Source organism: Ursus arctos, unplaced genomic scaffold (genome assembly GCF_023065955.2).
Source record: "Ursus arctos isolate Adak ecotype North America unplaced genomic scaffold, UrsArc2.0 scaffold_10, whole genome shotgun sequence".
NCBI lineage: Eukaryota > Metazoa > Chordata > Mammalia > Carnivora > Ursidae > Ursus > Ursus arctos.
The window spans coordinates 9,908,807-9,932,496 of NW_026622764.1; the positions used below are offsets into that span (position 1 = coordinate 9,908,807).

Genomic DNA, 23,690 nt, shown 5'->3' on the forward strand with positions numbered 1-23,690 from the left:
AACTAACTAGGTGGAAATAGTAAAACAAACAAATAATAATAATAATAATAATATTATTATTATTATAAGTAAAAAAGGTAAAGTGCATTTATATTAGTTATCAGAATATTAAATGCATAGAAATAAATTTCACAAGCAAATGATAACAACTTTATGGGGGAGATTTTTATTAAAGAACATAGTCCAAATAAATAGAAAAACTGTGTTTTTGGATATGAAGATTCAATAGTAGTCCTTCTAAAGTCCTATTTTGTTTTAAAAGGTAAAGAAAAAATTTAAAAAGATTAAGATAGGCATATGTGACCATATGAAATCTAAAGTACTTATAGAACTACTGCCACCAAAGTTAAAAATCAAACTATTGACCAGAGAAAAAATATTTGCAGTTCATATAGCAGACAAAGATTAATGTCCTTAATATCACCAGCTCTGAAAACTGATAAGAAAGACAAAACACCACCATAGAAAATTGGCAAGGTTATGAACAGGAAAGTTGTTTTAAAAAGAAAAATCTAAATCTAAATGATCAATACACATATGAACAAATAAGAAAAGTTTTGATTAAGTTTGATTACATTTGGTGATAGTATTTAGGACAAGATTTAAGATAAGAAACCCTTTCCTACCTTGCTAGGAGGCAGAAAACTTACTGTAATATTTTGAAAGTAGTCCCTTAGTATTTTCTAACATTTTAAACATTCAAACCTGTCCTTTGCCTCAGCAATGCCAGCTTTGAGAATGTATGTGTAGATATAAAAGCCCAATAAAATACAGATATTGCATAAGGATAGTTAATGCAGTCTTGTTTTAGAAGTAGCAAAATGCTTAACCAGTTTTCCTGATGATTCCTAATCAAGGAAGTACTACCCTTCAATAAATCAGTAAGGAAAATGGTGAATTAAATAAACATTGAAGACTTCTGGGTAAGATGACAGAGTAGGAGGATCCTAAATTCACCTTGACCCACAGATACAAGTAGGTGACACCCACATCAGTGTAAATAGTCCAGAAAGCAACCAAGGACTGGCAGAACATACTCTCCACAACTAAATGGAGAGAAAAGACCACATTTAAGAGGGTAGGAAGGGTGGAGACATGGTCAAGAGCTAAATTAACCTGAGAGACTATCCATTGGAGGAAGGGAGATAAAGCAGTTTGAAAAGCACCTAGGGTCTATGGGAAGGAGTTTTTTTTTTTTAATTAATCTTAGAGTGTGTGCTAGAGGGGCAGGGGTCCTTGGGAGACCAAGAACAAAAGAGATGGCAGGTGCATTTCCCTCCCCCAACCCCCAGCCTAGACACTTGTAAACCTGTAGGAACCAGCACAGGGACAACACTCTCCACCTAATTTACTAACAGCATGTTCCACCCATCCATTCTTCTGCAGACCTGCCCTTTCAATACACCCTTGTCCGGAGCCCATCCAGAGCAGTGCCACAAGCCTGGCAGTATGTAAGCAGCCCCAACAGAGGCCAGCACCACCCCAAAGTGACTCCTACCATGGGGAGAGGGGAAGATCACACACATCAGTGCAACTGTGGTACCAGCAGTGGGTTGGGGACAGACATCTTGTCTGACTGCTGGCCCCAACCACCAATGAAAGCTTCTCAGGGGACAACACAGGGGAACTACCCTACAGTTTGGTGCTACTGCATCTCTGGAAAATTCCTGGTCTGATTCAACTCAAGCCCTAGGCAGCCCCAGACTAGCCCACTAACAACACAGGGAACAAACCCTGCCCAAAACAGGCAAAGAGAATGATTGCAGACAACTGGACTGAAAGCAAAAGAAGCTCAGCCGTAACACTAGGGCACACACAACATACATAGGAGACACCTTTGAAGCACCGAGTTCTGGTGAGCAGGGAACATTGCACTACAGAGCATTACAGGGACTCTTCTTCATAAGGCCACTACTTTCAAGAGTAGGAGATGTAGCTGACTTTCCTAAAACAGAAGCAGACACAGAGAGTTAGACAAAATGAGGATACAGAGGAATATGTCCCAAATGAAAGAACAGGACAAAATTACAGCAAAAGAATTAAATGAAATGGAGACAACTAATATCCCTAATAGAGAATGTATTAAAGTAATGGTCATAAAGATACTTACTGGACTTGAGAAAAGAGTGGAGAACCTCAGCGAGGCCCTTAACAAAGAGGGGGGAAATGTAAAAAAGAACCAATCAGAGATGAAGAACTCAACTAAAATTTAAAATAAACTAAATAGAATAAATAGGAGAAGCAGAAGAATGAATCAGTGGCTTGAAGGAGAGAGTAATGTAAAGCAATCAAGCTGAACAGGAGAGAGAAAAATAATAATAATGAAAATGAAAATAGACTCAGGGAATTCAGCAACACCATTAAGTGTAATAACATTTGCATTAGAGAGATCCCAGTAGAAGAAAGAGAAAGGGGGGCAGAAAATTTATTTGAAGAAAAGTAGCTGAAAACTTCTCAAATTTGGAAAAGGAAACAGAAATCCAGATTTAGGAGGCACAGAGAGCCCTCAACAAAATCAACCAAGGAGGTCCACAGCAAGATACATAGTAATTAAAACGGGAAAAAGTAGTGACAGATAATTTTAAAATCAGCAAGAGAAAAGAAAACTGTTACATAAAGGGGAAACCCCATGAGGCTATCAGGTGATTTTTCAGCAGAAACTTTTCAGGCTGGAAGGGAGTGTCATTATATTTAAAGTGCTGAAGGAAAAAAAACCCTGCAGCCAGGAATACTCTAGCCAGTAAGGCTATCATTCAGAATTGAAGGAGAGATAAGGAGTTTCCCAGACAAACAAAAGCTAAAAGAACTCATGAACATTAAACCAGCTCTACCAAAAGTGTTAAAAGGGACACTGAGTGGAAAATAAGACCATAAGTAAGAGCAAGAGGAGCAGGAAACACAAAAGCAGTAAATTTAAGAATATCTATAAAAATTGGTCAAAGGATTCATAAACTAAGAGGATGTAAAGTATGACACCATATGCCTAAAAGCATGGAGGAGAGAGTAATAAAGAATGGGTTCAAGGGGAAGGGAGGGAAAACTGAATGGGAAGAAATCAGAGAGGGAAACAAACCATGAGAGATTCTTGACTCCAGGAACAAACTGAGAGTTGTGGAAGGGAGGGGTGGGGGGATGGGGTAACTGGGTGATGGGCGTTAAGGAGGGCATGTGGTCTGATGAGCACTGGGTATTATATGCAACTAAGGAATCATTGAACACTACATCAAAAACTAATGATGTACTTAATGTTGGCTAATTGAATTTAAATTTAAAAAAAAGAATGAGTTCAACCTTAAGCAACCATCAACTTAATATATTGCTAAGATGTTAGATACAAACCTAATGATAACCAAAAATCAAAAACCAGTAATAGATATGCAAAAAATAAAGAGAAAGGACTCCAAATATGTCATTAAAGAAAGTCAGCAAACTGTGAAAGAAGAGAGCAAGAATAGAAAGGAACAGAGAAGTACAAAAACAACCATAAAACAAGTAACAAAATGGCAATAAGTACATTCCTATCAGTAATTACTTTGAATTTAAATGGACTAAATGCTCCAATCAAAAGACGTAGTGTGATAGAGTGGATAAAAAAGCAAGAGTCATCTATATGCTGCCTATAAGAGACTCATTTCAGACTTAAAGACACATGTACACTGAAAGTAAAGGGATGGAAAAGCATTTATCATGCAAATAGAGGTGGAAAGAAAGCTAGGATAGCAATATTTATATCGGACAAAATAGACTCTAAAACAAAGACTGTAACAAGAGACAAAGAAGGACACAAAATAATCATAAAGGGAACAATCCAACAAGAAGATATAAAAATTGTAGATATTGCACCCAACATGGGAGCTGTCCAATTTTCCCAACACAAATGGGGTTGTTGAAAAGAGACTATCTTTCTACATTGCATATTCTTGCCTCTTTTGTCGTAGGTTAATTGACCATATAATCATGGGTTTATTTCTGAGCTCTCTATTCTGTTCCATTGATCTATGTGTTTATTTTTGTGCCAGTATCATACTGTTTTGATTACTACAGTTTTGTAGAATATCTTGAAATCTGGGATTGTGATACCTCCCATTTTCTTCTTCTGTTTCAAGATTGCTTTGACTATTCAGGGTCTTTTGTGATTCCATACAGAGTTTAAGATTGTTTGTTCTAGTTCTTATTCCTTACCAGTTTGAATGCCTTTGATTTCTTCTGTCTGAGTGCTGTGGCTTGAACTTCCAGTACTATGTTGAGTAAAAGTGGTGAGAATGGACATCGTTGTCTTGTTACTGATCCTAGGAGAAAAGTTCTCAGTTTTTCACCATTGAGTATGTTATTACCTGTAGGTTTTTCAAATATGGCCTTTATTATGTAAATGAGTGGGAAAATATTCTAAAAATGTAATATGAGTGGAAAAATATTCTGATATTCTATGTCGACCTAGAAAAAGAGAGGGAAGCTCTCCTCTATTCCTATTTTCCTTAAATCATCTGGTATCTTCTCAGAGGGATATGTTTGACTTATTCTGACACTCATTCTTGTGCTCTTTAATTAGGTTAATCTTATATAACACACCTTAATTCCAGTTGCAAACTTCTTTATAAAATGAATATTCTTGCCCATAGGTCAAGTAAAGGAAAAATAACATGCTGTGTTTATAAGTGTATTTTATAACATTGGTGTTTGTAATAGCAAATTCATAGAATTAATGGGATAGGTTAAAAGGTTGTATTCACTTATTAATATAGTAATATTCGTTGTTAATTTTCTTAATAATGTAGACACAAATCACATTAATATATTAATTTATGTGTGTATATACACACCCGTAAATTGCTTGATATAGAATCCATATTTCTTTGCTTGCTTATGTGGCCCAAAGCATAAATGAGATCTGCATTTTTTTATTTTAGTTTAATGATGCTTAGTAATATGTAAGTCATTTTACAATATACCATGTGCATTTTTGAGACTGTCTTTAGAAAATACAAATTATGGGAGAATGCGGCCTTTCTGTGTATACGATATTCAATAAATGGCAATGACTTTTAAATAATATCAAGTAATGGATAATAAAGAAATAATACCACTTACAAACATTTAACATTTTAACATGTTTTGCTGATTGTTTAAGATGTATTTGGTCTACTGTGTTCTAGTCGGTGTTTTGGTGTTTTTCAAAACCATTTTTTTATAACATGTCACTCTAGATCCTTGTGGGCTTTTCATTTTATGTAATAGCAGCTGAAATTCACACACTAACACATGTATGAAATATTTTGAAATAAATTATAGCTTTAGGTTCCAGTTTCACCATCTCTTTGTTCCTCCAGGTGGCTTTTACAGTACTTTTTGATTTGGAAGCCCTTCTGAAGATATGGTGCTTGGGATTTACTGGATATATTAGCTCATCTCTGCACAAATTTGAGCTACTACTTGTCATTGGAACTACTCTTCATGTATATCCAGATCTTTATCATTCTCAGTTCACATACTTTCAGGTAATATGAATAATGTCTATTTGTCTGTAGAATTTTTTTCTTTCCAGAGAAAAATGCCAGCCTCATTATAACAACTATACGGAATTATATTAAGTAGTTATATATAATTGTTATATAATAAACACAAACTTGAGGTAAGCCCAATGACATCTTCAATACCAAAAATAGTGCATTCATAAATTATAACATTTTCAAACTTCTGAAAATGCACAGTAACAAATGGAGATGTTTTAGATGCAATTTTCTCCTTAGATGACAAAAAGTGCATTCCAACTTCACTAATTTTATTTATTGGCAATTCCAAAGCTGTTATTTTCAGAGCAATTTTAACTTCAGCTGCCAAAGTACAACTTGAAACTCTATACTTCTGATACCTCGGGAAAGGACATGAAAACATAATTCACAAAAATGATAACAAATATCCTGCAAACATGGCTGAAAAGCTGAGCCTCTAGAATTTAGAAAATCACTGCCAAACGTACTGAGATCACAGAGGATATCGTGGTTCAAGCTTTCAGTATATCAACATCTTTGAACGTAAACCCCTTGTCATTTGTTGGGTTATATCCTTAGGCCTGGTTATCGTAAGTGAGGCGACTGGGGCAAGAGATATACACACGTTTAAAACTCTTGATATGAAATGCACTTCCCACTCATGCCATTATACGCTCTTGGGTGCTGCTGTCTAGATTTACAAAATCAGCATGAGCATTTAGTACCTACGTTTGAGAATCATTGTACGTAATTACAGAAAATATGCCTGATAATCAGAACACCAAGACATCTTTTACAAACCGATTAAGTCAACCAAATTGAGAAAAATACTGATATCTATTTCAGCAAGGATACATATAACAAAATATGTTCAGGGCTTCAACATTCCTCTAGTTTCTCACAGATATTTTTTTTTTGGTGAAAAGTTAGAAATACATTAAAATTTTGAATGCAAACATATTTATTTTGGAATTGTTTATGAGAGAAAAAATGGGAACTTTTAAAATGGTAAATATTTGAGGAATAGCTTAGCAAGTCATATGCAAATTTGACCACAGAAATAATGAGTATCATGAATTTGTGATTACTTAGAGATATAATTCATTATTTCTATTTTTTTTACTAGGCTATTTTTCACAAAATATCTAAACTTGGTGTGCATGGCTGTAATCATCTTATATAGGTAGAGACATAGTTGAAGAATATGCTGTCAGTGAAGTTTGCAACTTCAGTGTTGTCTTTGATCCTGGATTATAACCTGTAATAATTTAATTTATGTTAATGGTTAAGTGATTTTCATTTGTATCTCTCTATACATGACCATGTTTCTATTTTTCTAATGAAATGGTTAAGGCTACCTCAGTTATATGTGGCTAAAATATAGATCTCTGGAGAAGTTCAAGTGTCACAAGGATTTTTGCAAATTCACTTATAAAGAGCCCACTGTCCTGAGCAGATTAGCTCCTCATGGGCCCACTTTGGTTTCCCTTGTGGGTCCTCGCACTTCTCATCTGACTTGGCCTTTCCTCATTATGTTGGCAGCATGGCTTCCTTTACTGAATTTCACATTTTCATATTTAAGTGAAATCAACAGTTTAGTACAAAATGACTCCCTTTATAGTATCAGTTATCTCTGAGAGCAATTATTGGTGTTATTCATCTATTTATTCAAGTTGATATTTACTGAATACCTACTACGTGCCAGGCACAGTTCCAGGTATGGAGGACAGAGGTGAACAAACAGGGAAAAGCCCCACCTCAGTAAGCTTACATTCTAGAGGGCAAAGAGTTCACAAACAAGTATACATTCGAATGTGGAATAAATGCTGGAAATGTTATAAAGAAGAAACAAGGGTAAAAAGGATAGAGGTGGGGGTGGGGAGTGGGGGGCTCTATTTTAAATAAGTTGCTCATGGCAGCCCTCTCTGGAGAAGTTACTGAAGTTACTTTCGAGCAGAGACTAAGTGAAGTGAAGGGGCAGGCCAAGAGAACCTCACAGCACCTGTCCTGAGGTGAAAACATGCTCGATGTGTTCAAAGAATAGCATAAAGGCCAGTGTGGCTGGACTGCAATGAACATAGGGCACCATTGTCCTGTAGGAAGAAATAAAGTTTCACAAAATTCTATGGCTCTTACAAATCCGGGTAATCATGAAGACATTGGTGGGTGTTTATTGTGCATTTACTATGTGCCAGGCACTGTGCCGAGTGCCTTGTGCTGTTTGTTACTCACCAGTCCTGTGAGACAGAGAGTATACATGCAAACTGAGATCCCAAGACAATTTGATAGCTTGCCCAAGAGCACATAACTAGCAAGGGGTGGAAACTCATTACTAAGAAGTTTTATTTCATAGTCTATATTCTTAGCCAGGCAATTTCTAAAGTATCTCACTTGTAATTAACAGAGTGATCTTGAGGAGGCAGACTTAGAAATATGACCAGGAAAACAAGCGTTGGAAGTAACCACAAAATGTCCTATAGTGCTTATCTTTGAGAGTATGATTTACTTTATTCCATATCTGTAGGAACGCAAAATCAAAAGGCTTTATTGGATAAACAGAATGAAAAGCATACTTATCCCCAAATAAATGAAAAGGCATAACTAGAGTCATTGATAAAGATTTTGCCTTTCCAGGGATGCAGACTTACCCCTTTGAAAATCCTGATCAAACCGGCCATGTAGGAGTCATGTTAAGTTCTGCTTCTTCCAGCTAATGAAATATTAATTTATTGAAATTGCGCAGATGTGCAGAGGCTGTTTTATTAGAATTTGGGATAGGACTCAAAATTACTTCGACGATCTTTTAAATACGATTTTAATACAAGCAGAGGAAACCCACTGTATTGAAAGCTGAGCTAGAAAGCCAGTTAAATTGTTCCTGTAAACTTGCCTGGACTCAGCTGTTAACAATTAGGTACTGAAACATTTATGTCTGAGAATAACAAATCTGATAAGAATGTGAAATCATTCCATATTATTATTCTGGATATTAATATGAATGTTAATATTTTAATAGCTCCTATGATAAAGCTATTCATTTGTTATTTGGAAAGATGACCTGAGTGTAATATGTTCTGATTTCAGAACATATGTCAATTCTAACAGGAAGACTGGTAGCTTAACCATGTATGTAGCACGATGCTTATTTGGAACAACATTTTTCACATAAATTTCCTTTTTTAATATTGCATGAAAGAATTAAAATTAACAAGTAAATATATATTTTCTCAACTTCTTTAAACGTTTGTCCTTTAGTTTCCTGTTCACGTGGCTACATTTGTATTCTGTAGACAATAGGAATGATAAGGTTCACTGTCAATATTTCCTGTTAATTCAAATTCTAGGGAAGTAAATGTGGCTTCAGGTATGGCATGATGCAGAGGCTAAAAGGGTATCATAGGGACTCAGTCTATATGTTCACTCACCTTTCTTCTGGGTCAGTATTATTAAGCTGACCTTCTCCATGTAGTGGCAAAGATGGCTCCCAGAAGCTCAAGGCTTTGGTGGTGCTTACAGTAATGCCAACTGGAGATAAAAAATGCCACATCTCACAGGTCCAACAAAAGTTCCGAGGATGACTCAGGTCACTGTGAATATTCCCCCCAGGCCCGAATCGTGGGTATCATGGAGTCCCTTCTGGACCTCATGGACCAAGAGTGGAGCAGGAATAATTTGCCAAAGGAAAATCAGAAACTGTAGGAAGCTAAGGATGCTGGGAAAATCCAAACATCTATATGTGTAAAAATTAAAATCTAAGTTTTAAAGCACTTCCTGTTCTTTACTGTATTGAAAGTAAACTATTCATTTTTCTACTCCTAAGAAGACTTCACAGATACCTAAAGCTCTTATCAAACTGGCTTAGACAACCATATATTATTATATTTATACTTATTATATTTTATTTATGCCCAGACCACTGTTTTTCTGTTTCCTATTTCCTATCTCTAAATCTGTGGTTGTCTTACAATCAGTGGTATGCCATACTTTAATTGGAAGCACTTTTTCTTCTTAGACACATATAAAAAAATGTTGACATGTTAGACTTAATGAAAAAATTGTTTTTCCATGCTTTATGCTTCAACTCTGGATTATATAATCATTTATACTTCTGATCTTATAAATATGCCCTAAGAGCTATGCTTTGTAAAAAAAAATTTTTTAAGCTATGCCTTTGTATTATACTCCCTTTGTAATTACACACAATGAACCTTATTTGTCCAATACAATGTTTGGCACGTAATAGTATTTGTTAAAGTGAATGAGCAAATAAATTTATTAATTAATAAGCAGCTATGGGGGGGTGCATTTATATACTTGCAAAGCATCTAAAAATGTGTATGTGTGTTTAGATGACAAGCTAAGCAGATATAACAAAGTTCTAAAAATACAAGTCTTACATAAGACAGAAGTTTGTTTCTCTCCAGTAGCTGGTGCGTATCCAGGGAGAGTCGGTGGCTCTCCTCCACACGGTCATGCAGGAAGCCAGCTGTTGAGGTGGATTGAATCTGTCAGCCTCTATACAAGGCTTCTATTCCTGGTCCAAAGGGACTAGTCCATTTATTTCTATTTCCCTGCCAGAGGAAGGCATACAGAGTATCCAGGGCAAGTTGATTTACTTTAATGGGCCAAAAGTTGCAAATATTACCTCCTTTCATACTTCATCAGTCTGAACCTAGTGCCCTGGCCACGCCTCGCTCCAAGTAGGGCTGAAAAATGTGGTCTAAAGTCCTGGCTAGCCACTTGCTAGGCTAAATTTCTGATAGTTCTGTTATTTAAAGGGAGGATAGAATGGATATCGAGCTAAACATTTTCTTCTACATTTGAACATTAGGGGAAAAACATCACTTTAATTTCAACAGTTAAAAGCACTTTGAATTATCACATTACATGTCAAAAAGCTCCAGTTTTCCTACATTCATTTGGGATTTATTGCATTCTGGCTTTAAGGCAGGCACTGAGCTAGACTGAGATCTCAGTTAACTTTTTGCCTGTAGCGGCTCAAACGGAAGAGTGCAATTTTTATGAAGTACTGTGAAAAATGAGGGTTTAGTGTGAACTTATTTAAGATTCAGTGTAAAAAAAAATGATCAAGTATGTATGTTTTTCTCTCCCACAACAGGTTCTTCGGGTTGTTCGGCTCATTAAGATTTCACCAGCATTAGAAGATTTTGTGTACAAGATATTTGGTCCTGGAAAAAAGCTTGGGAGTTTGGTTGTATTTACGGCCAGCCTCCTGATTGTTATGTCAGCAATTAGTCTGCAGATGTTCTGCTTTGTTGAAGAACTGGACAGGTTTACAACATTTCCAAGGGTAAGAATAAAAAATGCATTCAATTTAATTCCTTCTTCTTATTTTGGTAATAATGCTTAACATCAAAATAATTTCCCTTTAACAGTGGTTCAAAAACATCATCATATTTTAGGTAACCTGAAATAATTCAGTTTTGATATTTAAAATGGTCTCTTCCGCAGGGTGCAGGCATTTGAACACATTTTCAGCATTGTCAGATTATACGTCAATGCTAAAATTCTGGAAATAGTCTAATAGAATGGAATGTTGAAACCAGTCAAGACGAAAGCCAGGGTTCTTAGCACCTATAGATGATAATACAACAGAATTTTTAAATAAAGTTTTTTGAGTCTGTGAGCGTTATCGTTTTGAAATCTGTTTTATAATTCATATATTTTTATGATAAGCATAATCTAGAAGGGGGTTTTGGTTTTCAATGTAATAAAATTCACAAATTCTTCAGATTTGAAATGTCTTTAGATTATCTAGTTCATGCCTCTGTGTTATCATTAGAATTCACTTAGGCTAAGAAGGAAGTTAAAAATCAATCAATTCATAAACAGAACTCATGTAGAAAATATAGCCCTAATCAAGGATTCTGAAATTTAACTCTGTGTGGATTTAGAAACATGAAAATAGATAATGACCAAGACAAAATATATATATATTTTTTCACCATAAGCTGAAATAGTAATGCCTATTATATGGAAGGATAATCTTGGGGTAACAGCTGGATGTAACACATTTTTTTAAATAAGCTTTGAGGACAATGGTGTCTATACTCAAACTGGTAGACTAATAGAGCATGGTTATTTTTTTTTTTTTGATCTTGTGTTAAATTTATTACACATCACCAGGCATTTGTTGAGTGCAAATAAGCAGGCAGTTTGGGTGCTCTTAAAACAGAAACATAACTATGTCCCTAGTCTTCTAGAAATTCTCAGTTCCAGAGGGTGCCCAGTAAGTCATGCATGTAAAGCATGATAAAGGCAAGCACAAGTTGCTCTGGGAACCCACAGGTAAGGTCTGTAACCAGGAACGGAAAAGTCCAAGAAGGCTTCTTGAAGGAGGCAGTTACTAAAGAACAGTTGTTAGGTAGCCACATGGGGGAACAAAATGTCCCAGGTTCGGGGACAGCATATGCAAAAGGTCTGAGGTGAGCCATTCTTGTTCCAGAACTTAAAGGAGAAAAAAAGGTCAATGTGAGAGGAGGACATAAGACCAAGGAAGTTTTAAGTTGGATGAAAGTGTGATTGTGTTTAAATGCTGTGGAGCGCGCGAGGAGAGGGCAAGGTTGAAGATGTAGGAGACGTAGAGGACAATAGCAAAATGTTCCTGAAGGGGGCATCCAGAGCACGGGCACAAAGACTGGTCTCAGACAGGTGCTGACCTGGCCTGTGTCTAGGTGGTGTTGTAGGACAGCAAGCCAAACTGAAAGTCACGGTGAGTCTTAATCACTTACCGCCACAGTGCAAGCAACAGGCAGAAATAAACACCGGCCCCCAGCATTCCATGTTCCCCACTGAGCAGCTTTGGGTGAGAGTCAGGTGGGTGAGCATAAATGTGGCAGGAAGAATAGAGAAAGATGCCTCAGTTGAGGCCCCTGGATGATGCACCCTCAGAATAGAAACACCTGGGCTAGGAATATGGCTGTGCGTAAAAGCATGGCAGCCTGCAGTGGGGTGTGCCGAGTTTCTGCCTGCAACTCCGCCCAGAGGCGGCCCTGTACTGACTGTGCACTAAGTCTGGTGTGGGGACAGCGGTCTCCCCCACGAGCCAGCCAGGCAAACGTTCCCCGGTGCCTGTGGTCAGGCCACGGGGATGTGGTTGGCCTGGAGCCAGACTCTTTAATAAAAGGCTCAGCTCTTCCTGCAGGGTTGGGAGGGATCCAGGCAGAGATGGCAGTGATGTCACTAAGCCCACCTTGTCTTAGTCCTCCCCCTCACGGAGGGAATGAAAATTGCAGTGCCGCTTTCAAAATGACAAAGACCGCCGTTATCACAGTCCATCTCTGAGGCCAGGTGAATTCAACACACAGTATCGAAGACCCATGAAGGGTCAGCCATTGTCCTAGCAACAGGGGACCCTAAAAAGAAAACCATCCTCAGTCCCCTTCTTTATGTACACAGCAGCCTTCTCTTAATTTCAAATCTTATCTTCATCTTTTACCATCTCTGCTAATCTCATGTCACTGATTTTATATCTCTTCCCCAAAACCTCTTTGAGCCAAATGGCCTTTGGAGTTCATAATATTCCAGATATTATAAGGGTGATATCACCCCTTTGTAGATCTGAATTGTTTGAATCAACACCCTATAATCAACACACTAATGCTTCTTTAGCAAACCATCACCCTTTGGACAAGAAAGGATAAATAAGAACAATAAATAAGTCGTGGGGCAGATTGGATTTCTGCCACTAAATGAGCTACCGGGAAAAAAAAAGAAAGAAAGCAATATTTCAGGTATTTTCAAGAATTTTTGAATAGTAATGTTGTGAATCAGGGCTGTGGCGTGCATAAGAAAGCATTGCAGGTAGTCTGCACTTATTGTCCTAGAGATCTGATTTCTTATCACTACTCCAGCACTTTGTAGCTGTATGACACTGGCCAAATTATTCTTTAAGCTTTTATTTTTTCACATCTAAAATCTAGGTAAAAATAGTGTTTTCCTCATAGCATTGTGTGCATTGAATCATATACAAAAACAACCCCGCTCTGGGCTTAGAAAGCATTTTTCAAATGTCATATTCTATATAATATATTTGAAGTCGGTATATTAGATTCTGTATGAAAGACCAGGCTGCTTCAGAGCCATCCGACTCAGCCGCTTGGGATTTGCTCTATTTTCCAGCCATAATAGTAATCAAGTAGCATTACGTTTTCAGGTCTCCAATTACTCAATTGTGCCTTTCTGCCTGATTACTTTGACCATCTTAATGAAAGCAGCCCAGCGACTACGGGCCCCCTAATCAGTGATTCTGCAGCTGACAGGGTTGATAGCCTAAATGTGTGAAATGACTAGGAGTAGATTTTTCCTTGCACATGAACATAATTATAAATCCCTGAAAAATAATCACATTTTGCAAGAAATGTTAAAAACATTGCAGCTACAAAAAGTAGTCATTATCATTCCCAGTCACATAAAGCAGCAACCGTTGGTGCTACTTGCCTGATAGGAAATCATCAGAAGAGATGGTCAGAAACACAGGCTGTCAATGCTAGATTTCTATTAGGACACTCCTCTGTGGGTCTTACCCCCTTCCCTTCTTATAGGACATTGCCTTCATTATCCAGTGGTTGGGTATTGAGGTGGGTTGGTTAATTACGGTATTAGTCAGAGTGTACAGCACATAATTGGTGGGAGCCAGCCTCCAAGATGGCCCGGATCAGTAAAGATGATAGACACAAATGCTGATTCTTCAAGTTCCCATCATGTGATCTTTCTTACACATACTTAGAGCTATGGGATACAGGAGAGTCAACTGTGTGCACACTTGAGAGATGCTGGGAGAATAGCTGCCATGAAGAAAGGAGTCCAGCAGAGGCAGGTCCAGCCTGACTTGGAGAAACAGCCTCAGTCTTTGTGCCCAGGGAAGAATTTTTCTGTGGCTCTTTCTTGAACCAGATCCTGACCCAGCCATCCAGGTGGCATATTCTCCCTAGAGACATAGGACTGTATATGAAACCACCGTTTAATTTGACTTGATTGCATCTTGGCCCAGCAACCCGCTGTGAAACCCTCTAAGAGGACCTGACATGGACAAGTGGAAATGGTTTCTCCACCCACATTCCAAGAAGAGAAGTGCAGAGGGCCAAGGAAACAGCAGCGTGGGCACCCTAAGTGCCTGCAAACTACTTGACCTTTTCACGGAGCTCCAGCCACACTGAAAGTCCCCAGCTACTTCCTGAAGCACTTTAAGGTGAAGAGGTCCTAAAGGAGCTTTCACTTGCATTATTCCACACGTTCCCTAATGGGTCTCCCTGCCTCAGTCAGCTGCTCTTCAATCATTCTCCACTTGCAGCAAAAATTAAACTGTCTCATGGCACCCTCCTATTTAAAACATTTCAAGGTCCTCCTTTCCCTCAAGATAACAAACATTTTAATATGGCTTTCAGTGTCTTTTTTTCTCCATCCCCAGTTACCTCTTTGGGCTCATATTTCAGGATTTCCCCCACCGCATCTTTCAAAGGCAGAAAGGGTATCTGTCTTGCTCAGTAAATCCCCTGTGCTTAGCACAACACTTGTTAGTGAGTAGGCTTTCACTGAGGAACAAATAACAATGCTAAACCAAAGCAAATTTCTCCGATCCTGTATCAAGCTCAACATCCCAGATTCTTTCTTCCACTGCTATCCCCTCCTCCAGGAACCACTCTACCCTCCATCTCCCTAACCCTTTATCCTATCTGAAATGTCTGCATAATTCTGTCAGAGTGCTTTGGCAAGAAGTAGCAGAAATCTTGACTCAACTGACTTGAACAAGTGGGAAATTTCTCACAGAATTCGAGATTAGGTAGGTTAGGTAGATTAGGCAGAAAGCCAAGACTCTGAATTGATTTCACTGAAAGGGTCTCAGTTGTGGGTTGAATTATGTGCCCAAAAAGATAAGTTGAAGTACCCCAGCATCACCTTATTTGGAAATAGAGGTGATATCGGGGCATCTGAGTGGCTCAGTCGGTTAAGCATCTGCCTTCAACTCAGGTCATGATCCCAGGGTCCTGGGACTGAGACCTGCATCTCCCTCTCCCTCTGTCCTATCCCTCCCCCCACCTGCCTGTGCTCTCTCTCACTCTCAAATAAATAAATAAAATCTTAAAAGAAGAAGAAGAAGAAGAAGAAGAAGAAGAAGAAGAAGAAATAATAATAGAGGTTATTAAAGTTAAAATGAGGTCATTAGGGTAGGCCCTGACCCAGTATGACCGATAGTTTATGAAGAGAGGAGATTTGTATAGACACAGACACACACAGAAGGGGGACGATATGAAGACACATATGGAGAAGACAGCTGTGTGATTGAGTAGCATCTGCAAACCAGGGACCTCCCAGGATTGCCAGCAATCACCTGAAGCTAGAAGAGGCTGGGAGAATCCTTCAGAGGGAGCGAGGTCTTGCCAACATTTTGACTTCGCACTGCTGAGCTGTGATGTAATAAATTCCCTTGTTTTAAGCAACTCAGTTTTGGTACTTTGTTAAAGCAGTCCAAGCAAACTACTGCAGTTGCTTTCTCCATGTGTTGTCTTCATGTGTTAGCAAAGCAGACGGAACATTTCCAGAATTTTCGATAAAATCTCAAGGAAGAAGTGGGTCATCTCCGTCCAGGGCTCCTTAGGAGCAAGGACACCTTTCCCAGTACCATTTTCTACTTCCCCCAGCAAAATCGTGTCATCACTCATTGGCAGGATTGGGTAACTTGGTCATTCTTAAAGGAATCATTAGCAAGATGACTGGAGTCAACAGGATTGGCTTAGATAAATCATGTGGGAAGGGATGGCTATTGGAGAAACAACCACAAAACCGCTCCAATGGTCAGATGCAGAGTTTGGACAAGATTTCTTTCTCACATCTCTCATCTCCAAAGCTTTTGTATGACCGGTGCATATAGGATGTGTAAATAGACATGTGGTAGGAGATGGGCTGGTGTTTAATTTCTCTCACCGGAAGCATCTGGGCTCCAGCTCTTTGCCCACATAGTATCAGCAGGGGAGCCAACATAGGACCTGGCACAGAGTGGATTCCTGCTCTCTCTCTTTTTATGGCGTTCATCACTTTCTGTTACACACCGTCAACATTTATGCAAGCTTCTGTTGCTTCTGCTGGACCACAAGAACTTGAGGGTGGCAGCTTCTCGCTATCTTCTCCCACAGCACTTACCACAATGCCGATGCCATGGGATCCAAAGCATCAGGAAGTAGAGTCAGGGCAGAAACAACCAGTGGAGCCTCAGCAGATGGTCCCATGGGATGGAGAAGAGAAGCTTGAAATTTGTTGATGGGGAAGAAAAAAGGAGGATATATTGGTAGAATTTAATAAAACAAGTTTGTCATCTCAACCAATCACTTCCTCTCCTAAGTTGGACCAAAAGACACTTCACTGCTAAGCAGAAATCCCAAGGAAGATCAAGTCATGCTGTGAGGCAGGGTATCCCCCAGTTCTTGTTTTGTTGGGACTAATAGTTTGTGTTACAAGGAGGACAATTAGATTAGCTCTTCATGATGGAACAGCCTGTACAGGTCATAAGGCCCAGTTGACAGGCAAGAGCCACCAGTCTTTCTTTAATAAAGACAAACACAAATTGCATGTTTCCTGTAGTTGTCTGACAAAAGCTTATGCTTTTAAACATCCACTGTACATCTTCCACCAGCTCAATATCTTTATTCCTTTTAATCTCCCACTAACATAATAATATACAGGCCTCATTTGTTCTCCAGTTCTACAAATGGGGAGTTTCTGATTCGTAAGCAATACATTACCATCTGTAAGAACAGGTACTTGAATTTTAATAGATTATGTATTTCATATGTTTTGGTAATTTGCATTCTGTAAATGCTAATTACTTGCTCTGTTGAATTTTCACTTATAAAATCATGTCCAAAGCAGTTATACAATATAAGCAGTAAACGCTATAAAACATTTAATTACAAATTAATTTCCCTTCCTCTCGCCACCAAAATGGCTTTTAGTTGTATGAAAGAATTACTGAGAAATTGAAAGAAACAACTTGCTCCTTCATTTTTTTTTTTCATTTTTTTGCCAGATATATTTAGAGAGTCTGACTATATTTCTGATAAATTCAAGGTATATTTTATCTTCAAAAGTATAGTTATTCGATGTTTATTGATTTTTGTTTTATTCTTTCAAATATTTTTAATTTTTCAAGGAGTATTTCAGACATGCAAAGAGATGTAAAGACGAATAAAGTGTATTCTTCTGTGGGCATACACAGTTCGACAAGCATGTTTGTAGTGGATCTGAAGCCCTGAGCGTCCGTTCCTATCACTCCCTTCTCTTTCCCATGGAGAAACACTTTTATGAATTTGATGTTTACGTTCTTAGCGCATTCCTTTATGTTTTAGTGCACATAGAAACATGTACTGAAAATCACATGTCTTTTTGCATAATTTAAACCTGCCTTCTATGGTCTCAAACTGTACTGTTTCTTCTACTAAATGCTTTTATTTTGCACAGCAGTATGTTTGTGAGCTTTACTAATGAATACGTGTACTGCATTTTATTTATTTTCCTGATGGTTTAATATGCAACTATATATTGCATTATATTTATAATGCACTATTCATAGGAACACTTCACAATTTGTTTTCCCATTCTCCTGTGTAGTAGGTGAATTCCCCATGGGTTTGGGCAGGACTTATGAATACAATGGAATTTCACTTCTGTGAATAGGCTGCTAATTAGTTAATTTGGAGTCCATCAAAAAGGAGATTATCTTGGGTGTTCCTGACCCACTTGGAGGGACTGGGCTCTTGCATTTGATGCAAGAGTTTCTTGTTGTCTTTGAAGAAGTAAGCTGTCACGTTAAAGGGCCATGCGGCTAGGTCTTGAGGGTAGCAGTTAGAGGCTGTGTGCTTTGAGAAGGCAGGATCCTCAGTCCAGCAACTGTAGGAACTGAATTCTGAGAGCAGTCTGAATGTGGGTTAAAGAAACTCCAAATGAAACCACAGCCCAGCCTGCACCTTGATTTCAACCTCTGAGATCCTGGGCAGAGAACCCAGTTACACTGTACCGACATCTCTAACCTACAGAAACTGCAAATAATAAATGGGTATTATTTTAAGGTGCTGAATCTGTGATAATTTATAACACAGAAATACAAAACTAATGCATGCAGTTTTGGATGTTTGTTTCTAACATTTTTGACTCCAAACAGTGCTGCTCTAAACATTGCAAATGAACTTGTACACCTGTGAAATTCTGCACATGTGGATGCTTTGGGGGGATATGTAGGTAAGAATAGAATCACTGAGTCTTAGAATAAAGATAACTCAACTTTAGCAGGTATTGATAATCTTGCATTCCGATGTAATTTCCCTAGTGTATCTGCTATCAACAGTACATGAGAATGTTCTCTGCTTCACAACTCAGCAACACTTGGTCTTGTCAGGCTGTGTTTTGCTTTCAACATTTAGCTCTTCATTTAACCAAAATTGATTTTTGTGGTTGCTGTGAGATAGCGAGCAATCTTATTTCATTTCCTCTGGATAACCCATTGTCACAGTACCAGGTTTATTGACTAGTCTGTCCATTCCCCATGGTTCTTCTGTGCTGGCTGTGTCAGAATAGGATTCCATATGTGTGTGTCCAGGTCAAGACACACAAACTCCTTTTTCATCTTCTTTTGCCATGAAAAAAAATTTTTTGGTCCGTCTCTGATGAAACCCAATGAATATCCAGCCTTACTCAAGCGTCGCGGTTAGCAGCTTCCAGCTTCCAAGGGTCTGTGACTTTGCCCCTTGTTCCTGACAGTGTATGAAAAACCAAAGGCTAGCACAGACCATAAATCCCCTGATGGCCTTTGTTTGACCCAAGCTTCTTATTAGCTTTTGGTCCCAGGGTTTCCATTATTTCCTTGGGATCTTAACTAGGCCTTTAAAAGGATGTTTGTTGCATTTTAACCAGAATTGGGGGGGGGGGTTATCAGTGTTTTCCCATATATGATCAGACACTGAGGTTCACTAATATAGTTTTGAGAATTAAAAAACATATTCCATTGGTTATCTTTCAGATTGGTAGATTTTTTTTCCCTAGAGACACAACCTGAGACCAGGCCATCCCGACATCTGCCTTGCCATCTGCAGGCTCATATTTGTTTGCATTTACAGATATTGTCCCCTCTTGATTCTCATAACCTCATGTTGGTGCCCCGTTCATTGCTACACCATTGAAATCCATTGGCCACAAAATATCAGATACATCCATCCACAATGATAGGCTAAATAAGTTGCGTATGTGTTTTGTTGCTGTTTATAATTCAGCCCACATTCTCTGTGTGACAGACCTGTGCAGTGTCCACACATGAACAAACATACTAACTGCCCTCTTGTAACATAGTCAAGAGCGTAAGGAAGAAGTCAGCTTATCCCATAGTAGGCACATAAGCCAGAAGGTGAAATATGCTATCAAAGATGTTCTGGAGAGTATTTTAAAATTCTGGTAAGCACTGAGCTTCCAAATATCACCTCGTTTTATTAAGAGGAAGGGTTTGCTTCCAGGGATGGAGGTCTGAAAAGCTATATGAAGAGTGGTCTTTAGGGGTGCATATGGTTTCAACAGATAAGAATTTGGGTAATGGCATTAGATGAGAGTATCCCTTATCAGGAAGACAGAATGAGTAAATCAGAGACATGGAGAATCACAGGGCCTGGAGGGACAGATGTGAAAGGAACTGCAGTGTTCGTCTGGAGCCAGACAATAGGGTGTTTTCAGAGGTTGGGATTGTGACACAGGGGAGCTGTTGAAGATTTCACTCTCTCTTTCTTATTTTCTTTATGGAGAATAAAAGAAGAGCTATTTTAAGGAAGGCTACACTGGAAGAAATATTACTTCTCTGAGGAGGTATTTTCACTGAACAAAATTCATTTTTATTGACCAAAGACAAAAATTTATAATTGAGGAGTTTGCAGCAGGAAGGGAGGTTATTTTTTGTTTTTTTCTGTGTGGCCATTACTGTGTCAAATCTTCTATAATCTCTTAAATGTGGTCCCATCTAAGGCTTACGGCCAAATTCATCCATGTCTGGACCTGACTCTGTAATAGAAACTAGTACCTTGCTTTAAATTTTAAAGCATAGCTTTAAAAGTGATCTAACTTAGTGTAACAATCTCCCCCCCCCCAAAAAAAGCAGTAAAGTTAACTTTATTTTCTTTCCACTATAACATCAGAGGGGTTGGTTGGGGTTTTTTTGTTTGGTTTTAGTTGGTTTTGTTTTGTTTCGCTTTGTTTTGTTTTGATTTGATTTGCTTTTTTTGCTCCTAGTTGACTTTCTTTCCATGGTGATTCATCAGTGGCATAGTTATAAAATAATATCCAGTGCACTTCCTTTTAAAGGGCAATTTTAACACAGCATGAATCACACAGAGACGGCTGTCTTTTCCGTTGTGTGTTGACATCATTGGTCCACTGAACTGCACTTATCAGAATTATTCCTTGAATAAATCATCTTTATATTCCGACCCTGAATCCCAGACGGGCACTTTTTTGGGGAGGACCTTTTTTGTACCTCATCATATTTTGGTTTTCTACCAATCTTCTCATTTGCAATTTTCCAACTACTAATTGCCATATGACATTAATATTATTTTAATAATCTACTCCATTCCACCAACTTCAGAAATAAATGGGAGTCATTAATGAGGAATATTTGCCTCAGTTAAGATGAACTTCTGTAAGGTTATTTTCTGATGAAAAGGTGACTATATTATTAAATATTTTGTTGAGTCTTGCCTATAAAAAAAATAGTCTGTGATTAGATATTTCAACTGTCCTCTCATGACTACTTACAATTCCCCATCATTAAAAATAGACTAGTAGTTATGTATTTTAGAGGATGTGCTGGAATGTAACAGGCAGTCAACAAGTAGTATAGTTAGGATTGTTCTTAAATGTCATGAAAACCCAATTTCTTAGCATGACACACTAAATACCTAGCAGTAATCACAGCCCAACATACAAGGTTGCTTTAGTAAATGATTGGGGCATTAACTGAACACTAAGTAATCAGTTTTCTGTATTGCACTGAAAGTTTAAAAATAGGCCCCCTTTATTTTATGACTCCCTTGATTGATTTTAGTAGGTATAATTGATTTTACTGCTTTCATGTTTTAACCTCCATAGTGGTTTTATAAGTGATTAATCTACTACCTTTATTGTATGTTTGCATTTACCTGTGAGGTTTTTTTTTTCCTTTCATAATTTTCTTACTTCTAGTTATAGCCTTTTCTTTCCACTCAAAGAATTTGCTTTAAAGTTTCTTGTAGGGGCGCCTGGGTAGCGCAGTCGTTAAAGCGTCTGCCTTCGGCTCAGGGCGTGATCCCGGCATTCCGGGATCGAGTCCCACATCAGGCTCCTCCGCTATGAGCCTGCTTCTTCCTCTCCCACTCCCCCTGCTGTGTTCCCTCTCTCGCTGGCTGTCTCTCTGTCACATAAATAAATAAAATCTTTAAAAAAAAAAAATAAAGTTTCTTGTAAAGTTGGTTTAGTAGTGATGAAATCTTTAACTTTTGTTTGTCTGAGAAACTCTATCTCTCCTTTATTCTGAATTATAACCTTACCAGTATAGTATTACTTGTTGCAAGTTTCTTCCTTTCTGCACTTTTGAATATATCATGTCTCTTCTTGACTGCAAAGTTTCTGCTGTAAAAACAGCTGATAGCCTAATGGGGTTCCCCTTGTGTGTAACTGTTTCCTCTGACTGCTTTTAAAATTCTCTTTTTATCACTACTTGTTGCCATTTTAATTATTATATGTCTTATTGTGGGCCTTTTTGGATTAATCTTGTTAGAAACTCTCTGTGCTTCCTGGATCTAGATGTCTATTTCCTTCCCCAGATTAGGGAAAATTTCAGCAATTCTTTCTTCAAAGATTTCTGCCCCCTTCTCCTACTCTTCTTCTGAAATCTCAGTAATGTAAATGTTATTATGCTTGATGATGTCACTGAGTTCCCTAAGTCTGTTCTCATTTTTTAATTATTCTTTTTTCTCTTTGCTTTTCCATTTTGTTACTTCTCATTACCCTGTCTTCCAGATTGCTGATCTGTTCTTCCACATCCTCTAATCTGCTGTTGGTTCCCTCTAGTATATTTTTTATTTGTTATTGAGTTCTTCATTTCTGGTTAATGTTTTAATATTTTCTATCTTTTTGTGGAAGGTCTCACTGAGGCCTTCCATTCTTTTCTCAAGTCCAGTGAATATCTTTATGATCATTACTTTGAATTCTTAATTAGACATATTTTTATCTCTGTTCTTTTAGCTCTTTTGCTGTGATTTTGTCCTGATCTTTCATCTAGAACATATTCCTCTATCTCCTCACTTTGTCTGACTTTCTGTGTTTGTTTCTATGTATTTAGAATGTCATCTACATCTCCTGATCTTGAAAGTAGTAGCCCCAATTGCAGTTTTGAATATTCTACTTAGTTGATCCTTGTAACTCTCCAGAAAAATGCAAAAAGTAATATATATATATATATATATATATATATAAGAGAAAACCAACTGCCAATATCTGAAATCACTTATTATTAACTATTCCGTATATGGGATTAAACTCTTGACCACTTAATGTAATGCATAGATTCATTCTTTCTTACTGCCCACCCCTTGGGTATAACACCTAGAGTGTCAGTGAACCATGAGCCGAGCTGCTCCAGACAGAGGACTGTCTCCAGCCTTCTTGAACATCTTCTCTATAAATCAATTTTTAAAAAACCTTAATTTTCAGGAAACATGATGGGATAAAATTTATGTGTGTACGTGAGTGAGCTGAGTACTTTTATGTGCAGACTGGGGGCTGAGAGGGTGAGGGCAGCTGTACTAGGCAAATGCAAGTGGACAGCTTACATCCTGTTATCCTGTATTATGCAATACAAAAAGGGAAAAGTAGTACAGGCCAGGCAGGGACTAGACATAGAAAGAATCCTGGTAGCTAGTTCAGGTTTAGGTCTGTAGTCCTGCTTCCATTGTTTTTGTTGTTATTTTAGTTTTCCACATGCATTTAATTCAATTCAGAATCCCAGAAAAAAAGGCAGTGGGTGAAGGACAAAAATCCTGCTTCAAACCAACAGAGACATACTGGATACATTTCTGTAAGAAAAACTAGAAATTCGATGTTAAAGTATGCATATTAATATGAATGACAAAAAAAATTCTGCTAACAATGTGGACAATACCACATATTCTTTTT

General features: G+C 38.0%; 1 protein-coding gene across 1 annotated transcript in view; it reads left to right on the forward strand.

Annotated features, from left to right (window-relative positions):
- Positions 1-23,690, forward strand: part of NALCN (sodium leak channel, non-selective) — a 300,199-nt gene that overhangs the window by 140,219 nt on the left and 136,290 nt on the right. Inside the window, exons 12-13 of the mRNA XM_044381929.3 lie at positions 5,328-5,495; positions 10,609-10,800. Coding sequence (XP_044237864.1) covers positions 5,328-5,495; positions 10,609-10,800 — 360 coding nt within the window. The remainder of the gene's footprint in view (positions 1-5,327; positions 5,496-10,608; positions 10,801-23,690) is intronic.